Source organism: Larus michahellis, chromosome 4 (genome assembly GCF_964199755.1).
Source record: "Larus michahellis chromosome 4, bLarMic1.1, whole genome shotgun sequence".
Classification (NCBI taxonomy): domain Eukaryota; kingdom Metazoa; phylum Chordata; class Aves; order Charadriiformes; family Laridae; genus Larus; species Larus michahellis.
Window position 1 is genome coordinate 22,964,654 of NC_133899.1, and position 20,340 is coordinate 22,984,993.

The 20,340-nt window shown below is 57.1% G+C and overlaps 2 protein-coding genes across 4 annotated transcripts; one reads left to right on the top strand and one right to left on the bottom strand.

Annotated features, from left to right (window-relative positions):
* Window positions 1-1,028: 1,028 nt before the first annotated feature.
* Window positions 1,029-9,947, bottom strand: HERPUD1 (homocysteine inducible ER protein with ubiquitin like domain 1). 2 transcript variants are annotated; one of them, XM_074583444.1, is made up of 8 exons: window positions 9,796-9,947; window positions 8,811-8,888; window positions 8,654-8,725; window positions 7,397-7,518; window positions 6,919-7,041; window positions 5,982-6,329; window positions 4,634-4,739; window positions 1,029-3,998 (listed from the first exon to the last, which is right to left on the bottom strand). In XM_074583444.1, the coding sequence occupies exons 1-8, from the start codon at window positions 9,925-9,927 to the stop codon at window positions 3,831-3,833; spliced, it is 1,149 nt and encodes a 382-aa protein (XP_074439545.1). In that variant the 5' UTR covers window positions 9,928-9,947; the 3' UTR covers window positions 1,029-3,830. The 2 variants fall into 2 exon arrangements, with proteins under 2 accessions (XP_074439545.1, XP_074439546.1); XM_074583445.1 differs by lacking the exon at window positions 8,654-8,725.
* A 3,868-nt stretch (window positions 9,948-13,815) lies between these two features.
* On the top strand, window positions 13,816-19,092 carry PARD6A (par-6 family cell polarity regulator alpha). 2 transcript variants are annotated; one of them, XM_074583450.1, is made up of 3 exons: window positions 13,816-13,987; window positions 15,107-15,329; window positions 18,046-19,092. In XM_074583450.1, the coding sequence occupies exons 1-3, from the start codon at window positions 13,925-13,927 to the stop codon at window positions 18,831-18,833; spliced, it is 1,074 nt and encodes a 357-aa protein (XP_074439551.1). In that variant the 5' UTR covers window positions 13,816-13,924; the 3' UTR covers window positions 18,834-19,092. The 2 variants fall into 2 exon arrangements, with proteins under 2 accessions (XP_074439551.1, XP_074439552.1); XM_074583451.1 differs by having other exon boundaries at window positions 13,900-13,987; window positions 18,049-19,092.
* Window positions 19,093-20,340: the final 1,248 nt, after the last annotated feature.

Here is a 20,340-nt window from a genome sequence, read left to right on the forward strand (position 1 = left end):
GGTAGATAAGGAGAGGAAGACCAAGAACCCAGAGCCAAGGTACTGGACGTGGTAGATGTGTAGTGCCTTTACAGCCCCCTTAGGGGCCAGCTCCCCCACCCCATCACCGCTGCAGAGGCTGCTGTGGCAGGTGACCTGAGCTGAGGGCAATAGAGGACAGGGGACTGCCGGGCGTTGACCTCCAGCGAGAACAGGAAGGCTGGAGACTTTCCGCCTGCAATAGCAAAAGCATGTGGAACGTTGGAGGTGCTGCGAGCATCCCTGCCCTGGAGTAACCAGAGGCCAGGGCAGCAGGGACACAGCAGCCCACCCTCCTCCTCCTCCTCCCAGTGCAAGGTCAGGTTAGCAGGAGGCAGGTCAGACTTAAAAACCTCAAAGAAAGGTTAAATTCAGCTAGCAGGAGGCAGGGCAGGCTTTAAAAGCCAAAGAAAGGTTAAATGCCCAAGCTGGTACGTAGTACTTGCAAAGGGGATGCTGGAAGATGTTCGAATAAATATTTGCTGTGTAAGCTTTATCTGAAGGCCGCGCACGCACAGACATGCTCACCACCTTGCTGAGCATTGTCCTATAAAGTGGGGTTGTTTTTCCCCCACACCGTCCAGAGCACAAGTACATCATGGTACCATTAATCTTCGTGCTGCCCTGACCCAAAGGTTCAGTGTTACCCTGCAGCTGCTTCCTCAGATAGCGCCTTCCAGGTAGCCCGGCCACGCTCTGCTCCGTCAGCAGGATGGGCTCCAGCACCACCTCGGGGACTCGCACAGCGGGTCAGACGAGGAGGGCAGAGGCCCAACCCGGCTGCTCCCCTCTCACACTGACCCCGTGCTCAGCGGCGCAGGGCCACACTCAGTCCCACGCAGCCAGAGACTGCGACCACATGGTCCAGGGTTGTGCGGTCAAGCCCCAGCAGCAGGAATCCTGGGTTGAAATGAGACTCGGCTTTGAAGAGAGGTCGTTTCTTACAGTTAAAAACGGTGACTGTGCCAGGCTTGGATGTTAGGCAGCAAATAAATTCACAAACTCCAGTAGAGATTTTAACAGACTATCACTTGGGAGGGTAAACCAACCACGAGGGCTTTTGTGCACATCTCGCATGGATTCCCATTAAATTCTTCTGAAACCAACCTGATTTCATGGAAAGGTTTGGGTTTGAAGGGACCTTAAAGACCATCTAATGCCATGGGCAGCAACACCTTCCACTAGACCAGGTTTCTCAAAGCCCCATCCAACCTGGCCTTGATCTATTCTGTTCCCTACCAAAACACAAAAGATAAGCTGCCACACACAGGTGGCCCTAGCTCAGCACCGGCTTTCCCCAGCTGAAGTTGCCAAAGGCAGCTGGGTTGAAGGCTGGAAAAGAAACCAGCTGTGTTTCTGCAGCACTGACTCCGCACTGCCAAATCAACTGAAAAAAGAAACCACAAAACCAAAACAGCAGCAAATACAACTTTCAGTGCCAACATAGGAAATTCTGGGGGGTTCCTCTGTAGCACAGGCCAATGAGCAGACACAGACATGGGCCTAGAAGAAACATCTCCCAGCATTTGCCCAACCCTCCTTGGCAGACAGCTGAGCATTGACAGACCTCAAGCCCCTCACCACCATTTTGTGACCCTGGCTGTACACCAGGCCTGGTTTTACCTCCACGATATCATTCCCTTTGACATGGAGACAACTTTCAATACTAGCAGACATTTCGAGAGCTGTTCTCAGGAAGCAGAGGGGCTGGGATGAGGTGGTGAAGATGCAGTTGGCACTTTCGGTAACAGGGTGGGGGAATAGCCGTGGGATGACCTCCGGCTGGCCTGACGCATCTCCGAGAAGAGACCCTTGGGATGCACAGCTCTGCAAATCCCACAGGCCTCAAACAGCTACAAATGGATCACAGAGCAAAGAGCAGAGGGAGGTTCTAACGCTTCGCTGGGCTAGTGCGCAGCCCTTGGGACATCCCTGGCTGCTGAGACAACCAGCACGTGCACAAGTGAAACGTCTCTCTGGAGAAAAGGGGAAGTCAGCCCCCCCCGCCCCAGCTTATCTGCTCAGCAGCAACCTCATTCTTATGAGCTTTATGTTCCACGACTTGAGGACAGGAGCACACCCTTGGTGACAAACAGGACTTCAATGACTCCTCAAGTAAGCAGCCTGTTAGAAGTTTCTGCAGCGAGAAGAAAGGTGCTCAAGGCAGCCAGTATTTTTCTCCCTCAGCTTCTTTTCCAGCAAGGACAGAGGTCTGCTTTCAACTGGCGGAAGCTGCCGGAGGATTTCAGGAGACAAAGCAGTAGAGAAGCTGGGTTTATTCTGCTGCCCACTTTGCCACCCTGTGGACCATCACCACCTGCACAAACCCTCCTGCTTCCAGGGCAGCCCTGCAGCACGCCCATGGCTGAGCAGGGAGGTTCACTCCAGCTGTGCTGCATGCACCAAGAGGATTTAAACAGCAGAATCACTCAGGTTGAAGTGTGAGCCAAGACAAACACGGCCTCCTAAACCCACAGCCTTGAGGTCCTCTCTGTTCTCTGCAAATTCAGCACTTGGGCCCTAGCACGGGGTCATGTTATTCCCAGAAAACCTCTGGGACTCCTACATTCTTTCAGCAGCCTTGCCCTGCAAGTTTCAAGGCTTATTTTTCCCCTAATCTCTAACCCAGATTCCCTCAACTAATTTAAGGCTCACACTGTCTCACCCACAGGCTATACCCCCTGCGTTGTCATCACTACTTACAAGTCTGCACCCGCTGCCCTTACACTGCCTCGGTTCCTCCCGCTGCTCCCACACCTCTGTCATCCCCACTTGCTCCCAGGCTGTCTCCGGCAAAGCCGAGGCCTCCCCTGGGCAGGGATTGGGAACAGGAGTTAGGGCCCACACCACGCTCCTAGGCTGGCTCGGTCCCTGGTGCTCAGAGCCCCTGGCCAAGCACTGCTGTCCTGCCCGGCTGCAGCACCGGCAGCTGTCTCTGCCTGATTACACACTGTTTGCAATTCACAATATTTGCCCAGCGTCCTCTGCTGTTGTCACAGCGTCCCTCCACCCCAAGGGCAAACAGAGGTACACATTGAACTAAGCCATTACAGAAACATTCCATAAGGCCCAGGAGCCTCACAACACCCCTCCAGCAACATTAGCTATGCTTCATTAGTCTTCCAGCTAATTTCAAACCACTCTGCCTGCTTGTGGGAGTAGCAAATACCTCAAGACAACACAGCAGATGTTTTGCTGTCTTGTAACCATTTTCATAACTTCTTTACAGTGAGGGTGACAGAGCACTGGAACAGGCTGCCCAGGGAGGTCGTGGAGTCCCCTTCTCTGGAGACTTTCAAGACCTGCCTGGATGCAGTCCTGAGTAATGTGCTCCAGGCAATCCTGCTTTAGCAGGGGAGTTGGACTAGATGATCTCTAGAGGTCCCTTCCGACTCTGAAATATTCCGTGATTCCATGATTTTACTTTTTTTTTTTGAGATCCTACACTCAGTGTAATTTAAATAGCATTTGAAACATTCCAACAGGAATCACATTGCACAGAAGAAGCAATTTGCTTCTCTAACATTTTTGCACACCTGCTTAGAGCCTGTGCATTTAGAGCACAAAGTTTACAATGGCAAGCCTCTACACGGGTACCTAATAAATGCTACAGAACAAAGTTCTTTGGAACGAGGGCAAGCATCTCAGTCTCTAGCCTGTAATAACTTAAGGCTTCTCGCAGCTTTATTTGCTTGGTCAGTGAAAGTCAGAGGGAGTGCCATCCACTTTCACTCCTGGTTTGGAGTTGGTATCCGATGCGTTCAGGTAGACTAAGTCCCATTGCACTTTCAGACGAGTAGACTGGTGACAAGTCAGTTGCGGGTCACTCCAGGCCCTTCTGGAAGGAGGGATGCAAAGAAAGTCTTAAAAAAAACCCATGCCGTGCTCATAAGTGAGGGGTTGACCTGCTGCAGTTCTTGTAAAACTTGTCCCTCATCAGGAGGTGCCTCGGATTCATCTGCTCTGCCTGCATTTCCCCCCTGCCAAAATAAAGGGTGTTTGGTAAGTAAGATGATTGCAGAAGTGATTTAGAGGAGTCAGGTGTCAAACTGCACGTTGTGTTACCCAAACGTCACTGTCAGAATATAAAAAGCACGCAAGCATCCCCAGACAACCACAAAGTTAAAAAACAAGCTGCACGCTAGTTACCTCCTGCTGTGTGTCCAAGAACACTGTTTAGGACAGACATGAAGCGCCTCATCAGGTAAAGCAGGTATGTATTTACAATTAAGTGACTTCCACTGACACCAGCCAGAAGCATCAGCTGAAATGCAAGCCTCATAGTGCTTACATACTCAAATCCTACCAAGCACTCTAAACACTGCCTTCAGGTACAAAACCTGTTCAGCCTGTGACAGACCATTCTCCACCACTCTCCGTCCTAAAGGCTAGAAACAACTAGAAGATGACATCCAGCTCGAGCTAATTTGTAGGACAGAGGAGTTAGCTACAAAGGAGGAAGCAGGCTGGCAATTATTCCTCCACGGAAGACAGCTTCTGATGAAAGTTTATAGAATGAAGTTTTTGCTCCTACATTTAATGGGTAAACTGAAGGCAAAACTTCACAGGGTTTCACGCTCATGGTTTAAAAAAAAAAAAACCACCAAGACAGTACCTGTAAGTTATTGTTCTGGTCCTGGTTCACAGCAGCTTGAGGAGGAGCATTGCCTGGAAAGGGCTGAACCGGTCTTCGTCTAAAAGGAAGCCATCCAACATGGTGCCTGGGGAAGCCAACACAGTGGGGGTTTTTTTTAGTATTGGTTAAAAACCACTCCTTCCTGTTACACCACCACAGTTCGGGTAAAATCTGACTGCTCAGAGCTGCAGACAGCAAGCTCAGCACACTAGGGCCCTTTCTGCCCTGACCCTGCAAGTACTTTCAAAGCCTCCTGTCAGCAGCAGACCACGAGGGAGGAGCATGTGCTCACATTCAAAATAAGCGACACTACATCCAGGTTTCTCTCTACTTAATCAGCGCTCAGCCTGCTGGAGCACGCTGCTACAGGTAGAGAGAGTTGGATCCTGCCCGTTTACCATGTTACATACACCCCGGGTAACTCCTCTGCACTCACCCTAAAAAAGGGCACAAAGAACATACGAAACAGCACTACCTTACCAAACCTAACAGGCCATACAGACCTTCTTAAAAGGTCTATCTCTACAGCACCTGCACCTTGTAACCCACAATAAGCTTATTCAGAGTTACTCTTTAGAATTATCAATAGTAAAATTTCAGGAGTTTTAATGCAGGAATTAACCTTCACTTTCCAAGTCTGCATAGAGGTTGGAAGAGCTGATCATTTGAGCTGCTCCAGTTTCAACTCAGAGACCCACCAACTGAAGAATTTCTGATTGAAGAATTTGAGGGGGCAGATCATCCCTCCCAGACAAGACATCCTAAGCACATCAACTGAAGGCCCATTATCTGTATCGTGCTTCATGAGATTTATCCCGACTTTCCCCCCCCCCAGACAGGCTCAAAGGCAATTCAGGACACTGCATTCAGTTTAGCTTGGTCCCCTCTCCAGAGAGGCAACACACAGTTGAAAAATCTGTGGGGGTACGCAACTTGGGTAGTGGGTGTGAGACCCTCTTCCCAGGCTTCAAACACTTGCTCCCCTTCAAGCAACTGTCCTTTACTGTATTGAACCCGCTGCTGAGCTGCTGGGGCTTTACCCTGAGAGCTACTTAAGTTTCAAGTAGTTTGCTAAGAAGAAAGCCAGCCACACCAGAAGCACGAGTACAAAAGCCACTATCACCCATTCTTCATTTAATCCAGGCATAGGCTACGCTTACATTTTTGCTAAACACCGAGTTATACCAGGACAGAGGAGTGGTTCACCCTTTCCAGGTACCACAGTCATAGGAAGCCTGACTGCCAGAAAGCTGACCGCAGTGCAGAGCCCAGTGCTTCAGTGAAACATTTCTGAATACTGCAGTAAATATTAATACCATACACTTACAGATACATCAGCACAGTGCCACCCATAACCAGGAGGAATCTGCTGACACTGGAGTAGAAATAGACGATGTTGACAAAAACATAGAAGAGTGTTGCTGAGTAGAGCCAATCCAACCAATCTCGATTGCCGCCTTCCTCCTCTTCCTCCATCAGGGCACCCCCTTGGGCATTCATCCGCAAGTTCTGGTTGGCCACTGCATTAACCTGGGCAGCGGCATTCTGGTTTCCAGGCTGATTTTGTGCAGGAAACGGGTCTGGGAGAGGAGCCGGGGGCGTCACTGGGGCCACGGGTATCTCCTGAGAACGCCGTGCATGGGAGGGGTCAGCAGGTGCAGCAGTAGAAGCCAAGCTGAAACCAGAGAACACCAAGTACAGGATAAGGCTTAGTCAAATCTTTTCATACTTCACACAGGCACCGAAAATTTGTCCATCTTTAAGTATAGAGGCAGATCACATGCAAGCAGAGAGCATCAAGTTTAGAGGCTACAGAAGGCTCAACAACAAGTTTTAGTTCCAACGATGAAATAGTTGTATAATGACTTCAGCAAATCAAACCAGACACCTTCTACTCTTTCAACACCCTTTCTACTCTACCTTTCAACACCCTGCAAATAAATTCTTTAGAGCAATCTAAAGGTAGTACTTTAAGCAGCTAGAAAAATGGTGAAGAACTAAGGCTCAGCAGCAGGATTACATTTTCTCTACAGACACCTGCCCTCCCACTCCCTCAAGGGAGTCAGATCTGCAATGTGTAAGATTCAAAACCACTGGCCTAAACAGTAAACCAAAAGCACCACATGACAGTTAGAGGCACATTCCCACACTACTCAGCGTAAGTTATGATGAAAGAGTCTTCCACCACCATCAAGAGAGGAAGAAGCTACTTCCTTGTATTACAGTTTCTACTTTCTACTGGTAGCTTTGCACGGGAGACTTACTATTGCATGTAATATTGTCTTGCATAAATCTGCTGAAGCCAGGACATCTGAAGCATGCTGTAGGTTGTATATGCAGAGAAGCCAGAAGCCACATTTTGGAAGGGATGCCGAACCGTTTCCAGCCTTGGTCAAAAAATTGAACACATTCATTAGCAAATACTGGACAAACTGCAAGAATCATTTATTACAGTACAATGTCAATAGATTCTGCCATTTTGTGCATCCAAATGGAAAATTAATTCTTCCTTCTCTAATATTAAAGGCATCTCTTTGCCCACATGAATAAAGGGAAGATTTTCAACTAACAGAACAGTGCATCTTCCTTCAGCTTCTTCCATGTCCACTAAAGCTTTTATGTATAACCTCATCATCTTTGGCCCGCGTTCTATGGACTTAATGGGTGTGGCATAAGGAGCTGGCATCCAACACAAAGCCACCATTTTAAAAGTCTCAGTACATACATGAAAGTTCTAATTACCTGTTACTGCCTTCTGCTGACGACTGGCCACCAGAAGAGCATCTCCGTCTTTCACCATTTGAGGAAGATACAAATGGTTCTTGACTGGCTTCTGACGATAACTTGTGTTGATCGGCTTTAACCTAGGGACAGCGATGCAGTTAACCAGGTTTATTCAGGACAATATGCAAGCTTTATGCAAAGAGGTTACACTACACTGAACAGGCTCTAATTTTATAACTGCTACACAGTTCATACTTTGTCCTGCACAGTACCTCTAGGTGCTGCCACAGAGCTGATGCTGCTCTTGGGCACCATGCCACAAGAACCTCCATCAGTATTTTAAAGCTCCTTAAAGAGTGACTGGCATGTAAAACTGACTTGATGCCACTCTTCACTTTCAACAGATCTACACCTTTATTAATTTTTATGCATGCAGCCAGGTCCCATGTAGCTATAAAAATGCAACTGGAAGACACAGAGGGAATTGCACTCAAGACAGTTTGACTTTTTAGCTACGGAAAGTCTGTACTCACATACACAAGCTGCTGTACACAGAATTCAAGAGCTGTGCTAGGGCAATACATCAGTATAAGATCCAGACCAAAGCTGGCTCACATTTAACAACCACCAGACATGGGCAGGATAAGCTCAAATTGCCCATAATGGGCAATATAAACATACCTCCAGACACATCCGCACATCCACTTGAAAGTAAAAAATGGTTTTGGCCATTTGCACTTAAGACCAGTAAGTACTCAGTCCAAGCGCTAAGGCTCATCTTTGGTTTCCACCCTACAGGCTGAGTCATTAATGAGCGGTTAATATGTCTCCAGCTAACAGCCTTCTTCCTTCCCACACCCCATACACAGATCAGAACCCACGTCCACTCTAACTACAGTGTCTTCTGCTCACAAGCACAGTCTCTGTCCAAAAAAGCCTGGGAGATGACGGGTCATATTCTATTTAATAAAACTAAATTTACCAGAAAGCATTTCTCCTCTGAGCAGTATGTTACAACTGGATTATGGTTTTGACATTTCTTAACAGATGCCATGAGAATCTTTACAGATGAACCGTAGAGCCGATTTTTTTTACTCAGCTTTATCCGAACACATTCTCACATTCCTAACCAAGTTATCACAAAGTAATACTGCCATTGCACTAGTAGAAAAAAAAAACTGTGGTATCAGTGAACTTTAAAAATGGGAAGTATCGAATGGCTATTTTAGTCACAATCCCAAGATTCAGAGCAGCACGTTAACTTAGTCTAAGTACCTCTGCATTAGTTTCTTGCACATTTGCAGTCTTGAAGTTGTATACCAAATGAAGAGCATGCAACTCCCCATGCTAAAATGAAATGAAAGACATGTTAAAAAAAATATCACTTTTCCAGATGTATTTCAGCGCAGCATAAAAGATTTGTTTTATATACCTCTGGCAGCAACTCTCTCAGATAATGATGATCAAGCAGCAGCTTCCCAGAATAAATCAGCTTTTGGTCCTCTTCAGGCTTTGAAGAGAAAAAACAAAGAACAGGGTGACTTGCCCTGCCAAGCACATGCGAGCGCAGAGTGACACAGCTTGCAGCCAGATGGTCAGAGACGCACAGCTGGATGCACCCCACACATTAAGGTGCACAGGGAATTGTGCACATCTAAATTCTGCTGATGAGATTAGAATAACTGAACAGTGAAGCACAAGACCACCGAGGTGTCAATCAGCAGGAGGATATAAAGCACCCCTTTGGCAGAGAACTTTGTTACATGCTGGGTCTTTTGCAGTCCGGACAAAAACATCTCTGGTTCTGGAGCACCCTCTGATCTGGCCAGCGCTGGAGGCGGCCTCAAACGCGTTACACCCCACCGGAGGATCCCAGCAGCTCTGCCACAGCCTCCCGACCCCCGCACAGCCCCCGCCGGGCTCCGGGGGCCGAAGGCAGCCACGCACGTCCTGCTGGAGCACCGCGGCCACCGAGCCCCCGCGGTGCCACCTCACGGGACCCGCGGCTCCAAAGGGAGACGAACTTCTGCACTTCCACCAGCAAACACCTCTACAGACCCAGTCACCTCGCCGTGCCCCCTGCGGGGTAAAGAGGTTCCAAAAACACCCCCCACGACGTGCCTCAGCCCACTCGCCAACCCCGCGGCGCGCTGGCCCACCCGCACCCCCAGGCACGACGCCGCCCCGTCCGTGGAGGGCCGTTAATGTTTAACGGCGGCCGAAGGAGAAGCCCGGCCAAGCCCCGAGCCGGGCCCACTGCCCGCCGAGCAGCTGATGCAACGGGGTGCGGGGGGAGAAAGGAGGGGGGAGGGAGGCGGCGGCTACACCAACCCAGGGAAGGCTGCGCCGCTCCCCCCTCAGCGCCCCGGCGGCGGGAAGGGGCTGGGCGGCGGGCGCTGAGGGTGCCGCGCACTTACCGGTGCCCCGGGGACGAGGCGGCGCAGCTCGGCCTTGAGGCGGCGCACGGTCCATGCGGGGCCGGCGCGGAGGCGGAGATCGGGGTGCCGTTGCGTGGGGCTGCGGACGAGCAGCGACAGCGGCTCCTCCATGGCAGGCGGACGGCAAGGACAGCGGCGCCCCCCTCTGCCCCACCCACGTTTTTATAGACGCGCGCCGCGCCCCGCCCTGCCGCAGGGCCGCGGTGGCTGCAGCCGATTGGCCGCGGCGGGAGCGGGGGGCGGGAGATGCTACGTGTGCCAATGGGACGCAGCCCCGCGTGCGGCGCCGTGGGAGGGCGGTGGCGGCAGGCTGAGGGGCTGATTGGGCGGTGCCGCTGAGGGGGCGGGGCTCCAACGCCCGGCGCAGCGTCACCATGGCGACCGTGATCACCCCCACACACCGGGCCGAGGCCGTGAGGGCCGGGCGGCCATTGCAGGGCGGCGGGGCCGTTCCCGCTGTCTCCCCGGCGCCAGGCCCTGCTCTCCCTCCAGCCCGCCCGGGGCCAGCCAGGCCTGTTCCGCCCGCGGGCCCCGCAGGCAGGGGAGCGGCCTCATCGGGCCGCCACGGCCTCCCGGCACCCCCGGGCTGCACTGGGCCTGAGGTAACCGAGGAGGCCCGTCCGGCAGGCCGCAGCACCGGCAGCCCCACCGGTCCCGGCACCGAGCAGGGAGAGGGGACGCGGAACTGGGCTCCTTCAGACACCTAGCCCACCGCCCACCAGCCCACTCCGGCCCACTTCGGCCTGCTCTGGCCTGACTGCCATGCCGCGGCGGGGCTGGGCGCTGTGGTCCCTCCGGCGAAAGCCCCAGCACGCATCAGCTTCCGCAGCAACAGCAGCTTTAGGGATCCCTGGCTTTGCTCCTCCGTCTCCTCTTGGCCCGCAGGAGCAGCGCAGCTCTCTGTGGGACCCGCGCACCCACAGCCTTGTCCCAGTGAGACATCATCGGCCTTTTTTCGGCATATGGTCATTGTAGCAGATCTGCGTAGCTACCTCAGTGGGACTATTTCTGACTTTTGGGGACAGGACGCAGCACGCTTCTGCCATGGGGTCAAAAGGAGTGCCCTGTGTGGGGAAAAGTGGTAATTCAAGAAGTCATCACTGACCAAAAAGAAAAGCCCCTAAAAATGTAAAATGGCAGCTTCTGAGTCCTCTTCCCCATACCCATCTTCCTTTGAAACGCGATCTGGCAGGGGGAAACCAGCGGCAATGATCCTGATGCACCAGGAGGGGGTTTTAGCGTACTTTAAAACAATATCATAGGAAAGTGAGAAGTCAGTGCTATCTGTCATCACCATGTATTCACTCTGTGCGTTTCACTAGCTGCTCAGTATTCCTTGGCAGCCGGACTTGTTGCCCAAAGGCACAGATGAGTTTGCAGCCAGTAACAGATTTTGCAACCAGAAAAGACACTCCGCCTCAGGGATGCATCACCTTTCCAGTTCCTGGGGAAGAGCTGTGCCACGGGGTATCGCTGCCTTGGGAGCCAAAAAAATAAAATCACAAAGTAATGAACCGAGCCTATGTCTGGTCCAACGGACCCTCTGCGGCTGCCAGGACATATCCTTGGGAGGCTGGAGAACGCCGGGAGCCCATTCCTGTATCACATCCCTCTCCACACCAAGCACAGCGGCAGCAGGAATTGTTTCAGAGCCGAGGTGGTGCTCCCCGCCTGCCCTGCCCTCGGCTGCCTCCCAACAGGCTCGGCGCTCAGGTGGCCTTTCCCTCCCCAGCCTCAGCTCTCTGTCCGCACCGAGGCAAGGAGACGTTGTCTGCCGCGCTCACTCTGCTGCAGGGACCCTGATCCCTGTCCCCCAGTTCCTGATGGCAGTGGAGGAGGGAAAGACAAACACCGTGTCCAAGGCCACCCATTGCCAATGTCCCCTGTTAAGGTCAAGGTGACTTTGTTTGCGGCTCTCTCGGTGGCAGCCTTTGCTTGGAGTGCCCAGAGGGCTCCCGTGGGTGGCAGGGACAGAGCAAAGCTGTGGAGATGTCTGTATCAAATGAAGTTCTCGGGCTCTGTGCGTGCGTTTTGCTGGTACTCCCTGTGCTGCTGCTGGCCTGTGGAGCTGCAGCCACGGTGCTGATCCTGTCTCAAACTCCTGCGTCCCTCCCCCCTGTCATGGAAAGGGGAGGCAGACCTCACCCGAGCTGCCCATCTCCTGCCCCAGCCATTCCTGGGAAAACCGCCCACTCACAGGAATGTGCTGGACAACCTCCTCTGGACCCAGCGCTGGCCAGGCTTTGAGCAGGGGCTGGAGGAACGACCTCCCCTGGTGCCCACCAACCCCAGTGCTCTTGTGATGCCAAACCCTCCAAGTCAGGGGGTGCTCAGCCCCCCGGAGGGCCAGGCCCTCACTGCCCTCCCCCAGAGCAGCCAAGAACTGCTGGATCTGAAGTCGGTGGACACATCTGGACATTTGGTAGCACGTGCTCCAGTCCCCAAGGCTGATTCAGAGCTCCTGGAACTAAGGCAAAACAAATACCTGCCCCGATACTGTTTGATTAGCTTAGCTCTCGCTCTGTAGCCGCCAATTTGGGGACACAGCGCAAAACAGAAGGCATCACCAGCATGTCACCCCCACCGTCCTGCTGAACAATTAACTCTGATTGACCAAAATTGGAGATGAAGGGTTGCAAGCTTCTTTTGTCACCTGCGCAAACATTAACCCTGGTGTAAATCAGGATTATCTCTCTGACCTCAACACAATTACTCTGTTTAAAAAAAAAAAAGCACCTGGGAGGGGGGTAAATTGCTGACGAGTTTACAGCTCAGTGTACGGTCAGGCTCGTTTTCACCGCATGGCAATCTCTCAGCACAGCAGGAGCAGCCGGTGGAGAACTTGCCGGTAGGCGAGGAGGTGTCCCGCGGCCTTGCAGCCCAGTGTGCTGCTTTTGCTCACCTGGCTGCAGTGATGCAGGGCAAGGGGCTGCCAGGACCCACAGTCCAGCTGCCGTGGGCCTGGTGCTGCTGTGATGCCGGGGTCTGATGCAATTTCATGCCGTTCAAAGGTTGCTCTGCAGGCTGGCATAGGGCAAGGATCAGCGGACAGCGTGATCCAGGCGAGCTGGGCTGATTCTCGGGATTTGGTTCGATGCGTTTCTTCCGTTAGCATCCGGCTTTAAAAAGTGTTTCACGGAGCAGTTGGCGTGGTTCCTTCAGCTGGCGCGGCAGCCACCTCGGTGCTGCTGAGTGAGACGTTGGTCTTCTTCAGGCTCTGGGACTGGTGACCCCGGAGCAGGCAGGGAGCTGGCAGCACTGGGGAGCTCTGGAGGGACAGGGCCACTTCTCTGCACCTGAACAGAGCCAGTTGTGCCAGAGACGCGTCCCCAAGGTGTCACTCACGGCAGGAGGGGTGCTCCTGGCTCGGGCACAGCGACGCCAGCACTTTGCTAGTGACCTCCAGCAGTTCCCGGCCTTCCGCTCACTTGTCCCACTGCCCGGTAAAGCGACGCGTCCCCGAACCCACCGACCCTCCCAGGCTCCATAACGGAGCTTCCCTGCCAGACGGGGCGGGGGAAAAGCTGGCGGGAAAGTGTAACCGAGGGGGGACACTTTCGGGGACAAGTGGCAGGGCCGCATGTCTCAAGCCAGGCTGAAACGTCCCCTGATGCCCCGGTGACCCGCCAGCCCTCTGCCGAAGAGACACCCACCGAGAAGGGGGCAGCGGCCGAGCAAGGGGCAAAGGGGCAGCGGGAGGGGCAGGACCCCCCGGGCCACGCTGGGAAACCCCCGGGGGGAGCGGAGGCTCCTGCCGGTGACACTCGTGGGGTCGGTGGCCCCGCGTGAGAGTCCGGCGTCCCCGGGTTGGGCCTAATTGTGCCGCTAACGGGGCTCCCGACGGCGGCGGGACGCCCGGGGTTACCGGGGGGCGGGGGTCCTGCCCGCCCGGCCCCGCCCCCGTTGCCACGGCGACGTTGTCAGCAATCCTCCGGCCACGCCCCCCGCCCCGCCTGGGCCAATGGCGCGGCGGCGCCCGGCCTGCTGCCCGGTGACGTCATGGCCGGTGAAAATCCCCCGTGGCCGCGGGAGCGGCGCTGGCGGCGGCGCGGCCCCGTGGCCCGGCGCGGCGCGGCGCGGCCCGGCCCGGCCCGGCCCGGCCCGCAGCATGGCCAAGCATCACCGCACGCCGCCGCGCTCCGCCGAGCCTGTCATCGAGGTGAAGAGCAAGGTAAGCGCCCGCCGGGTCGGGGCCGGTACCGGTACCGCCGGGTCACGGCCGGCAGCACACGTGGGGCGGCACCGCGCACCGGGGGAGCCCGGCCGGGCGGGCGCTCCGCTCCTCTGCGCTGCGGCAGCGCTTCCCGGGGCCTCCCCGAGCCCGGCCGCGGTGTCCCGACATCCCGGGGTCCGCCGGGCCCGCTCGGCGCCGCCGGCACCGGCCGTGGGAGCGCAGCCGGGGAGCGCTCGGCGGCTGCGCGCCCTCGCCGGAGCGCGGTGCCGGTATGCGGGACGGGTGTGCGGTCACGCCGGGAGCGCACCTCGCCCAGATGTGCACACTCGCCGGGGGCACGCACATCCCCACCTACACTGTCCCCCAGATGTGCACCCCCAGCAAGGGATGAACGCCCTGCCGTGCGCCCAGATGTGCGCGCTCGCAGGGCTGTGTGCTCGCCCAGCTGTGGTCCCCACGTGAATGCTCGCCCAGCTGTGTGCCCTCACCCAGATGTATGGCCTCATCCATCTGTGTCCACCCTGTGCTCATCCAGATGTGCGCACTCCCTTGCTGCGCCCTTGCCCAGCTGTGCCCTTGCCTGCCCGGGACCCCTGTTGGGGTGAGTGGTGTCCTCTTTCCCGGGGCTCACCGGCCACCACCTGCCCCAGGATCAGCGCGAGCCCCCTCGGGCAGCACGATCCTCACAGCATTCCTCAGCCTGTTCTTAATTGGCTTCCCCTTTGTCGTGACTGAAGGAGGCAATAATTAGCGCTGTTGCTCACCGGGTGCTACCGCAGCACCTGTGTCGAAGGGAAGGGCCTCCTGGCAGCTCAGTGCCCACCGTGGCTGGCAGTACTGACAGAGGGTCCTTCCTCTGCCATATGGGCACCTCTCTGCCTCGTTGCTTCATTTTTTGGGCAGGAAAACCTTTCCACTCCTTTTATTTTGCTTTCAAGATGGGGTCTGGCCGACAGGCACTGCTGCCTTGGTGCTGCTGGGGCTCTGGATCCAGTGGTGCCGGGCTCTGCCTGCCCCGGGGCAGCTCTGCGCAGTGCCTTGCCTGCATCGGTCCTGCCAGCCGGAGCCAGCCCTGCCCAGCCTCACCCTCTTCCTCCTCTTCCTCCTCCTCCGCAGTTCGACGCCGAATTTCGCCGCTTTGCCATGAAGCGCTCCAGCGCGGGCAGCTTCCAGGATTTCTACCGCCTGCTGCAGACGGTGCACCAGATCCCGCGGGTGGATGTGCTCCTGGGCTACACAGATGTCCATGGTGACCTCCTGCCCATCAACAATGACGACAACTACCACAAAGCCGTGTCCTCCGCCAACCCCCTCCTCAGGGTCATCATCCAGAAGAAGGGTAAGTGGGAGCTGGAGAGGGGCACTGGATCCAAAGAAAGGCCCCGTATCTGTCCTCCCCATCAAGGGAGATAAGCCATGTCCTGTGGTACCACTGATTCCATGTTCGGGCTGTGTCAGCGGTGGTGGCGGCTGGTCACGTACCCTCCAGCCACCACGATGGTGGACGGATCCGGAGGTGGCAGCACTGGGAGGCTCCTGGAGCCCCACTGGGGCCGTGGCACCCACATGGGCTCTCCCCGGCAGCCCTTCCCCGTGGCAAAGGCACCCACGCCAGCCCAGCCCCACGTGCCCCAGCGAGCAAAGGCAAATCCTTCAATTCACCCCTTTGAAGTTGCGTTTTCCAGCAGGGCTTGCGTGGGCTCCCGGAAAACAGTGTTATTCCCGTGAGCACCATGCGGGGAGGCCCCGTTGGCTCCCTGCCCCGAGGTGCCAGCAGCCATCATTTTGGTAGAGCTCTTGGGGTGCCACCAAGTTTTTGGTGGTGGGAGGAGGCTCTTCTCCTCCTGGCAGCCCGGGGCTTGCCCTGACCACAGCAGCACATTCCCAGAGAGCAGCTTCCTCATGCAGGAACGCGAAATCACCGTGATAGCAGCGTCCCAGTGAGGATGAAACCTCACAGTGACGAACACCCCGCGTACGTCTCCTCTTCACTGGGCAAATGGAGACAAGCCCATCTCCTTCCACTCAATTTAGTAGCACCGAGGCGTTCTCTTTGGTAGCACCAACAAGCAGCAGTGCTCAAAGCTGGAGCCTGATCTAAAAGCCCCAGTTGTCCCAACATCACGCCCAGAGCAACCCTGTGTTTCCAGCTCGTGTTAGTGGTACAAAGTCCCTGGGCGAGGGGTGATGCCGGTGGCCGGCTCTGGCCACTGTGCTGCTTTTCCCGGGCTCTTGCATCGGGGTGATGGAGGGTGCCCTGGACACGTGTTTCCTCTGGGGCCACGCGGCATTGGGGCCGGCAGTGGTGATCCAGGCTGCTGGCAGGAGGGAGCTGGAGCCTGTGGTGTGCTCTGGGGCTGCCGCTGCCGGTACCGAACCTTCCCGTTCCTGGGCCAACAGTTTGACCCCGGCTGCGGCTCAGGAAGCTTGTACCACGCCGAGCTGGCACAAGGCAGAGAGCGAGCAGCCATGGCCCTGGAACTGTGGGCAGTGTGATAGGGAGGGTGAAGGGGCAGCGCTTGCAAGTACCCGCACCCAGCCGTGCCAACGGCAGAGGGGCCGTGGGGCTGGCAGCACCACGGGAGGTGTGTGGAGAGGCCAGGAGCGAGCCCCGGGTGAGTCACAGCTGATTTAAAATGGATCCAGGTCATCCCGGGGCTGGGCTGTCGTCGAACCAGTCCGGGTTGGTGAGGAATGTGGCTGCAGAAGCCGCTCTCACACGCCGGGCGCAGGAAGCTGTGCACACATAGGGGTGCACCCCTCGGTGGGCTCCGCGCAGCCTGTCCTGCTGCAGGGGGTCAAAAAGCAAAGGCCGCAGCCCAGTTCCTCTCTGTGCTGTCACCCCATCGGGTGAAGCTGTCCCCGTGGGGCAGCCTAGCGGGAATGGTGGTGCTGGCCCTTCTTAGCTGGGCTCGGCTCACGGGAAGGGCGGAGGAAAGCCTGGCACATCCCTGGGCTTGGCCAGTGGGCTTGTCCATGGGGTGCTGGACCTGCCTGGCCCAGTCACTCCGTGCCCCTTGGAGAGGAGCTGTGCGCTGAAATAGCTGTGGGAAAGCCTCCGCCACCCTTCCCCAGGCTAAAAATATGTCAGGCTGTGTGTGCAGGGAGATATTTATAACCCAGGAGCCCTGGCAGGCTGGCTTGGCAAGGGAGAAACCCCACGTCCCCTGGGCTTGGGGGCATCCCCAGCACCCCCTATAGCTGGAGCAGGGTCCCGGTGCTGGTGGGGGGCACTGTGGGGAGCGTGTCAGCAATGCGGCACCCAGATCTGGACTTTCCCATGGACAGGGATGGGGAAAAAACAGAGAGGGCCCAGGGGAGGCTCCCCAGCACCTGGTAGATGCAGCCAAGGAGCAGACGTGGCAGAACCGGGCCCCACGGAGCTGTGCTAGGTCAAGGAGGATGGAGTCAAAACCTGTGTGGTGGTGCCAGGTGGTGCAATAAGAGCCAGTGGCACAAATCACATTTTGGGATGTTCAGGAGCCCTGGGGATGCTGCAGCCCTGGGATGGGTCTCCAGGAGGAGGGGAGTCTCCATCCTTGGGGATGGCGGGGCTCTGCAGGACACAGCTGCGGCCATCCCCACGCTGTGACAGCAATGGCCCTGCTCCAGTGGGGACAAGGGACTCTGGTGCTGTCTCAGGGTCCGGACTCGCCCTGGGGAGCTGGCTGCCACCGCAGCACCCCCTCATGCCGGGGGGTGTGGGGGTCTCCCCAAACTCAAACTGGGGCATGGCCGTGGCTCCCAGGCCATCAGGGCTGGCAGCTCTAGTGTTAAACCACAGAGTTTGGCTTAAAGTGTGATTAAGGCTGAATCACCGCCTCGATCCCACTAATCCTGGCCTCGTGTACGCTGGGTAATCCCAGGAGATGGGCCCGGCGGAGACAGGCTGCAGGAGGAAAAGCTGGGGTGATGCTCCGGGGAGGAAAAGCCGGTGAGACCCATGAGCAGGGCACTTCTCCGGCCAGCTCCGCTTGCACCTGGAGCCAAGGGCACGCGGCTGCGTCCCAGGGCGTCTGCGGTTCCTGACCCGTGTCCTCCCTTGCTCCCTACAGCAGAGTCTGATGCCAGCGTTTTCGCCTCGAACTCCTTGCAGCGGAAGAAGAAGGGGCTGCTGCGCCCCGCACACTACCGGGCCAAGCCTCACCTCCTCATCGGCATGCCCCAGGACTTCCGCCAGATCTCCTCCATCATCGACGTGGACATCCTGCCCGAGACCCACCGCCGTGTGCGGCTCCACAAGCACGGCTCCGACAAGCCGCTGGGTTTCTACATTCGCGACGGTGTTAGCGTGCGTGTGGCCCCGCAGGGCGTCGAGAAGGTGCCCGGCATCTTCATCTCTCGCCTGGTGAAGGGTGGCTTGGCTGAGAGCACGGGGCTGCTGGCGGTGAGCGATGAAATCCTGGAGGTCAACGGCATCGACGTGGCTGGCAAGTCCCTGGACCAGGTGACAGACATGATGGTGGCCAACAGCCACAACCTCATCATCACCGTCAAGCCAGCCAACCAGCGCAACAACGTCATCCGCAGCAGCAAGGCCTCGGGCAGCTCGGGCATGTCCACGGACAGCACCCCCAGCCAGCAGACCCCCAGCCCCGCCTCGCAGTACCTGAGCAACTACAGCACGGCCGAGAGTGACGAGGAGGGTGACCTGGTCATCGAGAGTGACAGCGCGCCCCACTACATCCCCAGGGGCTGCCCCAACGGGGGCCCCGCGGACGGACCCCTCCAGCGGAGCCTGTCCCCGCACAGCTCGCAGGGCTCCCTGCAGTCCCTCGGCAGCCATGATGGCAGTCCCGGCCGGGGCAGCAGGCGGGAGGACGGCACCCTCCTCACCCTATAGCTGTGGGGTCCTGCGGGCACTGGGGCGCTGTCAGGGCCGATGGGCAGGGGGCGAGCGGGGCTGCCCGCTGCCCTCTCCCACCACCCGCATCTCTGGGAGCCCCACTGCGACACCTGCTCCCTCCGGGCACTGCCCCTCCGCGGCCCCTCGCCTCCCACTCCCCTCCCTCCGAACAAGTGGGATTTTTTAATTGTTTTATCGAAATATGCATCATCAATTAATATATTGCAACGGACAGTAAAACCTTTTCTAGAAAGCACCAGCCCTTGTCCCTTGTTCGTGTCACCGTGGGGGCTGGACCCCAACAGCCGTGGGTCACAGCTCCCCCAGGACCACAAGCAGACCCAGCGCCACGGGAGGGGACGGGCATGTCCCCTACCAGCCCCATCGCCCTATTCCACGTGCCATGGCCTGTCCTGTCATGGGTCAGCACGAGCCCCATGACCAGCTCTGTAAGTCCCCTGGGAGAAGGGGCCACATCGGCCCCATGGTACCACCTGGGTGGGGACTTCGTCCCTGCAGGCGCAAGGCAGAGCCTGGGAGTGGCACCTGCCCACGGCACACGGCGTGGCTGTGCTGCTGAAGCCCATCGCGGGGAGGAACAGGGGGTCTGGGGGGGGATGCTGCAGCATGTCCCTCTCCCTGCACATCCCTGTTCCACAGCAACATCCAGGCTGTTTTGGGCAACAAGCCTGGCATGGCGGCCCAACGCAATGGGCCTCCCGGTTCCCATCTTCTCCCCACTGCGGTGCCCTCCCTGTGCAGGGGACACCCTGGTGACTTCTGCAGGGAGCTGGGTGGCCCCTGGGCTATCACTCAGCCTCAGTAACCACTACTGGGGGTGGCGCGGCTCCATCCTCCTCCTCCAGCCCTGAGCTCAGGGTGAGCCATACCCAACCCTCCTGCTCACCTGGGGCTCCCAGCACTCTCGGTCCCTCTCCCAGCACCAAAGTGCCAGGCTAATGGTGGCTTTGGCCTTTGCTTTGCAGCTGGCCCCAGCTCAGCACCTTCCTGCCAGCAGGGACGGAGCATCACCCTAGCAGGCAGGTGCTGCTGGGCCCTGTTGGACCCAGACCTTTTCCTCCTCCCGCCGTCCTGTCCTGGCTGGGAACAGGCCTGGCCAGATCCTGGCTGGCTGTGGTCCTTTGCCCCCTCTCACCACACCTCCTGCAGTACCAACCTTCGGCACCAGCCCGCCGTGGCTACTGGCAGGATGCACCCAAGGGCAGTGCTTTTCCAGCTGGACACAGGTGCTCAGGGAGAGCAAGGGCACCGGTGCGGTGCCAGACCCTTCATGGCACAAGGGCTCTCCCACGGCTCTCGGGTTAAACCCGGTGCCCGATGCCAGGCGCCAGCACGAGCGTACACCTGGCTGGCGGCAGAGCCGGTCACCTCTGCAGGGAAGGGGGGGGACTGCGTCCTGCTGCCTTCGCTGACCCCCCGAGAACCAAACCACACGCCTGTCCCCTGGCACCTGTGCCTGTGTAGCCAAAACCTGGCCAGCAGC

Excerpts from the sequence above, each read along its gene's own strand:
- HERPUD1 (XM_074583444.1), bottom strand. The coding sequence starts at position 9,927 with ATGGAGGAGCCGCTGTCGCTGCTCGTCCGCAGCCCCACGCAACGGCAC. Across the intron at positions 6,330-6,918 it reads AGACAATATTACATGCAATA|CTTGGCTTCTACTGCTGCAC; the intron begins GTAAGTCTCCCG and ends CTCTGGTTTCAG. Across the intron at positions 3,999-4,633 it reads ACCAGAACAATAACTTACAG|GGGGGAAATGCAGGCAGAGC; the intron begins GTACTGTCTTGG and ends TTATTTTGGCAG.
- PARD6A (XM_074583450.1), top strand. The coding sequence starts at position 13,925 with ATGGCCAAGCATCACCGCACGCCGCCGCGCTCCGCCGAGCCTGTCATC. Across the intron at positions 13,988-15,106 it reads TCATCGAGGTGAAGAGCAAG|TTCGACGCCGAATTTCGCCG; the intron begins GTAAGCGCCCGC and ends CCTCCTCCGCAG. Across the intron at positions 15,330-18,045 it reads GGTCATCATCCAGAAGAAGG|CAGAGTCTGATGCCAGCGTT; the intron begins GTAAGTGGGAGC and ends TGCTCCCTACAG.